The sequence below is a fragment of the Nuphar pumila genome, chromosome 12 (genome assembly GCF_984573655.1).
Source record: "Nuphar pumila chromosome 12, dmNupPumi1.hap1.1, whole genome shotgun sequence".
NCBI lineage: Eukaryota > Viridiplantae > Streptophyta > Magnoliopsida > Nymphaeales > Nymphaeaceae > Nuphar > Nuphar pumila.
Window position 1 is genome coordinate 2088329 of NC_143260.1, and position 6887 is coordinate 2095215.

Below are 6887 nucleotides of genomic sequence, written 5' to 3' on the forward strand. Positions count from 1 at the left end.
TTCATGTCATTCTTTCACAAAACGAATGAATGATAATGCATTGCATTCATTTCATTCTTTCACAAAATGAAGTCGTGCACATATTGCATTTATTTCATTCTTTCACAAGAATGTTGCTTCTCACTTATGTGCAGAAGTACCTTCATCTCTTGGGCCTCAAGAATATTTTATATCATCACATATTTGATGAAGAGAAAACACAATATACCATCATTGATTTTATACTCTATGTTGTTCTCCTAATTTTTTCTATCCAACTCATACTATGTGATTGAATGTTGTCTGTGAGATACATTGACTCTGTGATGATGGAGAGAAAGTACAACATACCACCATCATCATCGTTCATGTTCTCTATGATGAGAATGAATTTTCAGCTTATCAACTGCAGCTCTCACAAACAACTTGCAGACTCATGAACAACTGTTGTTTTCCTGATTTTTCTTATCCCATGCATACCACAAGATGTCTTTACCGGAAAAACTCATCATCGATGAAACGCTATTGATCTTTTCACCGTCGATGCTTAGCCTTAAAAAAATGACCATAATTTCTCACTGGTTGGAGACCACAAAAACCTTAGATTATGTGAAACCCTAGCTTTGCTTTTATACTATGCTCATACAAAAATCCACATATTTCATAAGATCTCATATCTAATTGTGCAAAGAGATGCAAATATGTCACGTCCTAACATTTCTTAAAATATACATTTTTTCTCATGAAAATCACAATTTATGGGCACTAGATATATGCTTTTCATGAGCTCTACAAAAAAAACATGCAAAATTCCTTTTAAGTGGGAGTTTGCAATACCCGATGAGCAGAACGATATATCACGCAAAGGATAAAAAAGTACTAACAAAGTTGGTTATTTGTGGTTTTGATCATTGCGCAGATTTTAGCAAATTGTGGAGTTTAAAAAAAAAGCACATCATTTTTACCAGGACCAAATCCATATAAGTATTATTTGTATCCTATAATTATTGGCAGATCCAGTTCAAAACTGGGTTAGAGATCCAAGCATTTGATCCCTGTATATCCACTTGAGTAGGGTTGGCAATCGGGTCGGGTTGGTGGGTTGGCGGATCATGTCGGCGGGTTGGCGGGTCAACATACCTCAATACGAACCCGACCCGTTTATTAAACGGGTCGGCTGTGGCAAACACTAACCCGACCCATTTATTAAACGGGTAACCCGACACGACACAGTTAACCCGTTTAATAAATGGGTCGGTCAAGTTGGCGGGTCGGATTCGTGTTAGCGGGCGGGTCGGGGTCGGGTAAACGGGTTGGCGGGTCGGGTTCGGGTAAACGGGTTGACCCGTTCGCTTAACCCATTTATTAAACGGGTCAGCCGGGTTGGCATACCCCTAACACGAACCTGACCCGTTTAATAAATGGGTTAGGCGGGTCGACCCGTTTACGACACGAACCTATTTAAGCCAAACCCGAACCCGCCTAAGAAGCGGGTTGGCGGGTCGTGTCAGATTTTGCCACCCCTACACTTGAGCACATGCAAGAGAGAGAGAGAGAGAGAGAGAGAGAGAGAGAGAGATTTGGCATAGCATGGGCATGACTTAGCTCGACCACTGTTGTCAATATCGATGCAAATCGGCTGATTCATATCACATTGGCTCAAAATCAATTCAACAAGGGCCCCTTCGTCCTCTCTCTGACAGTTTTTTGATATTTTATTTATTTTTTAAAATTAGTTTTAATATTTTCAAGTATTCTAAAATTTTAGTAACAATTTTATTTTTATTAAATTTTATATTAAAAAAACAACAATGACTTATTCAACTCGATCTGATTCTGAGTCTGGGTCGATTCTCCTAATCGATTCAAGTCTCAAACCGATATTGACAACATTGCTATATAAAATGTCTTGAGTTGGATCGTGTCATAATACGCCACAAAAAGCATCGCATCTTTTGACATATATATGTTGTCAGAGGAGGATCTACAATCATTCTAGTCGTCCAGCCGATGCATCTAGACGGCTAGGATTGAATGCATGATGGATCCCATATTCAATCCATCATGTGCCAGATGATGGGATCCGTCCATGTCTAAGACTCTGGGCAACTTACAAGATACCTAGCAGAAAAAGGAAACGTACCCATTAGAAAAAGGAAGGTCTCTTCGCACGCAAATCTGTTAGTAACAAATTGGCAATGGGACTCTAGTACCAGTAGGTAAGTAGTAACCCTATACAAGTAGTCTACGAGATAGTATGTTTACATACATATCTTAACACTATAAAAACAGACTGCCTGCCTTCATCTTCAGCTATATATGTAGCACATCGTTCTGTCTAAACCACATTGGTTGCTTTCTTCCTTTTGGCTGCACCAATAGAAAAACGTCAGTTCGCATCCCTTCAGCTACCAGCTTCTAGGAGAAGTGCAAATAAGGTTTGTTTTTCTTTTCCTTTTTTCCCCCTTCTTTTTCATAGCATATGGTTGCATATTATGACTTTTTTATTTGTTAACGTACGTTAAATGAGTATGAAACCGAAACCAATTAACATGACGACATGATTAATCCTCCGTGTGAATGGCATCCTATAAGCCGTGGCACTCTCTCTCTCTCTCTCTATCTGGTAATTTGTGATGTCTTTCATGTGATTATATATATATATATTGTGATGTTACCATTGTTGTCTCAGAACAAATTTATCTGTGTTATTTTTCTATACCTAAAATACGATTCTCTAATTCTTTGTTTTTATATTCTAGAACTTTTCTACATTTTCTTCACATTAAGACATTTAAATGCAAAGATTTTCCCAATATCAGAAACCCAGAAAAACCTGAGATTTTGCCATGTTGATGTATAACCAAGACCAATATATGTACCAACGGGGCCTCCGCTTGTCTGGTAGGAGCAGTTAGTGCACGTCACCTTGTTGGGGACGTTGCAAGTTCAAAACCCAATGGTACAGTTGTATAACTGGTGGGGGTCTGACTAACCCAAGCTTTGCCTATAAAAAAAGCACCAATATATGTGACTATGATGTTAACAGAAGTAAGAATATCATGCTTTCAGCCATGGGCTTGAAGAATTGTGTGATTATACACAATCTGCTACGATATTCTGTATCACAGTATCAGCATCACCCAATAGAGGCTAGAAAGATTCTAATAAAAGGAAATATCTGTCAGAAATTCTCCAACAAATTTATTGGCCTTCTAGCATATTCCAAGAATATCTAGCAAAACTTGACCTGAGTCTTGACACCATTGACAGAAACCTCTCACAGTCAAGGCAGTCACTGCCTACTGTTTGTATGAGTATGAAAGACATCATAAATCACTATAGTTTTACCTCTGTGGTCTTCTTTTAAGTACTCTTGAGTAACGGGGGATTTCTTTTGCTGCGTTCATGTTTTAGCATTTTTGTATAAATTATTCATGTCTTATTAATTTACTTCTTGATGAAGGCATTGAGAGGGCTCTCATCATTAATACTGTTTAAACAATTTCTTTTCCCAATTATATCTATATTATAGCCTGTGGAACATGTTCCTCATCATAAAAAAAATCTAGCCTGTCAAATTTTCGAGGAAGACCCAAATCACTATTCTATTAATCCAAGATTTATTATTAAAAAAAACGTCACCCCTCCTCGACATTGTTCCAATACCCTGTTAAAATCATTTATATTTATCATTATAAATTTAGAATGTGTTTTTATTAACTTAAAAATGTAAATATATATAATTACTAAAAGTAAATTGGACTTGCCAATGGTTTGACTATGATCATCTCTTTCTTTTGATGTTTCAAGCTATATTGGCTGTCATTGATTGGTCAAAGCAATCTTTGTTGAAAACAATAAGATTTGGATACTTTATCAGCATGGAATCTTCTCTGATTTTGAATCACCAATCCATTGGCAGCTTATATATGGATACAGGCACAGAAAATGTACTGTCTGCAGGTACAATAACATTGCACAGAAAATCTCCTGTTGCACCTGTCTGATACGCGAGTAAACGTGGACTACGGTTTAGGTCGATTTATATTCATTGAGTTGGGTCCCATGTCAGCTTCCTGCTACCTACACTAATGATAAACTTGGATGAATTGCATGCTCTAAAATTCTAAATGCAGACCACGTTTCAACCAAGAAAGAAGGTGAATCAAGGAAGCTCTTCTCTTACTTTGACCCAGCTTCCTAATGATCTTCTTGCTGCAATCCTCTCCCTTGTTCCTACTGAGGTTGCTGTGAGAACCACTCAACTCTCCAAGTACTGGAGAGAGCTATGGACAATGGTGACAGTCTTGGACCTGGATGAGGTTCCCTTGCACTCACCCTGGACCAAGGAGAACCCATACCTATATGACCAAGACCTTGCCGGACAAAGCAGGCTTCAGTACTTAAGGAAGATGAATGTTGCATGTATTATGGAAAAGTACATGAAACTCCATAAAGACTCCATAACAAGGTTCAGTTTAAAGTTCGTCACCAATGAGGCCTTTGATCCGAAGCTCCATCAATGGCTACAGTATGTAGCCTCTAAGGGAGCGAAAGAGATCGATGTCGATCTTCGAGCGCCGAAGTGGGACATCGTAGTTCATCGGTACCGTCTGCATGAGTTCGTATTATCATGTGGGTCTTCCTTAGAGATCCTCAAATTGAAGGGCTGCACCATCGACCCCTCTTTGAATCTCCATGCACTCTGCAAGCTGAAAACTGTTGCATTGGAGGATGTTAATCTATCTGGCGACTTGATATTGGCACTACTACTTCATTGTGAGTCACTTAAACTGAAGGAAGTTTTTTGTTATGGTGGTATGGGCAACACAAACCAGAGCATTGTGGCCAACAGAATGAAGAAACTAAGCATTGTTGATTGCCTTGAGTCTTGGTTTGAGGGATGTGAGATTTATGCACCAAACGTTGAGAAGTTCAAGTATAAGGGCAACATGGTGAGGTTCTCCTTGAGGAGTGTGCCCAAATTGGAGAAGGCTTCCATCACAATTGATGAACGCGTGGGGCTCAACAATAGGCTGACAAGGGCCTTGAATGAAATCTGCCATGCTAAGTATCTTACACTTGGGTTCTCTATTGGCGGCTTGTCTCTAGCAGAAGAGCAAGGCCAACTACAAGCGGATGTCTTCTTGAAACCATTTCCATATCTAAAGCAGTTGGTGATAAGAACTGGGTATGGGACCTCCTACAAGGTTATAGCTGATTTCTTGAGAAGTAATTCTTCTTGTTTGGAGAAGTATGATCAGTATCCTGAATTCATGGTCCGTGAGAAGAATAGGGAGGAAAAATGGCAAAGGTTTCTTCGGAGGGAACAGCTGTAGAGAATATATGAATAGTTTTTTTTTTATTGAATTTTTAGTTGTTGTCATTGAAAAAGAAAAAGAAAAAAAATTAATTCATTCATTGTAAACCAATTCGAACCATTGAATAGTCAAGATGTTCCTTTATTTCAGTTAATAGAATTACTTTCCAAAAATTAATATGGTTTTTTGCTTTATAAGGCTTTAAATTTTTTTTTGAATGATGATTACTTTTCAAATATGATGTTTTTTGCTTTATTGGATTTAAATTGGTTATGACATATATATCAGATCGTGGTTGATCTGAATCTGAATTTTAAATAACAGATCCAAATTTGAATCTGGATCTGAACAAGGTCTGATGAAACAGAACTGAAACCTGGATCTGATTAAAAAAAATGTGACCTGGAAGCAAGAAACTGATTAGACCAGATTAGGATCTGAACATAGAGCCAACAAAAGATACCATCCAAATCCAAGTCTGAGTATGAAAATGTCTAATCAAATGAGTCCAAATCTGATCTGGAGACACATTCGGATTTCATTTTAGGATCCATATTAAAATAAGGTATGATATTAGGATTGGAGATCCGAGTCTCCAGTCCAAACAAGGTGATACTGGATCTTTGACTAGCCAACTTGCCTCATTCAACTAATAGGCAAATCCCTTGCTTAAACTAGATGTTATAAATAGTCCAGCCAAAAATTGTGTCCATTGTATACGTAATCCTCCGAGCCCATTTTCACTTGAACCAAGTTGATCTAGGCTAACTTATCGCAAATTGAGGTTTGACCAGCTATTGTGCGCTTGGGTCAACTTGCTGAGCCATTGAAGTCCAGTTTCACTTGACCATCACCATGGTTGATGGCGACTTACCGAAGTTTCTCAACCTAAGGTTAGCTTGGCCTTGCCTATACTTGCATGACTGAACCGAGTCATATCCGAGTAACCTAATCAAGCTCTTGAAAAGTTTGGCCTTCGGCTGAACCATGTAACCAAGAATAGGATTAAGGGTGAAAATTTATTGGATTCAGTTGGACTCTGATTCAATTAAACCAGCACAAGATTTTTGGATATGGATCTTAACATAGAATTCTCATGTGGGTCAGGATTTACGTGGCTGGTCTCTTTTTGGATTCAAATCAACATTCTTGCCAGGTCTTTGTTTGAATCCAGAACAATATTCTTGTTTTCGTCCTACTTTTATGGATCCAACAGTATCTCATAAAATTTGTATTCGGATCTAAATCAGCGTCATCTGATCTATTCAGAGTTCAGTTTACTTACTTCTTAAATGTGGATCTGGATTCATATATACCAGAATCCAGTCCATATCTATTCTGATTGCAACCCACAACGGGAGACTACCAAATCCGACTAAATGGATCCAGATTTGGCTGGATGTCCAACCCAAACCAGATCTATTGACATCCCTACTTGCATCTCGTGTCCCTCAACCAGATTATTTGTCACAAAAGACAAGAAAACTGCAAAGAAATAAAATTAGTGAAAGAAGTTCGAATTGAATTGAAATTCTGATCAATTGAATGTCCTTTACAAAAAGTAAAATACCTATCTTTGTCGAT

General features: G+C 38.1%; 1 protein-coding gene across 1 annotated transcript; it reads left to right on the top strand.

Moving 5' to 3' along the window:
• The first annotated feature begins 4112 nt into the window (after positions 1–4112).
• On the top strand, positions 4113–5321 carry LOC149819615 (putative F-box/LRR-repeat protein At5g54820). The gene has a single exon (XM_089983439.1). The coding sequence runs from the start codon at positions 4113–4115 to the stop codon at positions 5319–5321; it is 1209 nt and encodes a 402-aa protein (XP_089839565.1).
• Positions 5322–6887: the final 1566 nt, after the last annotated feature.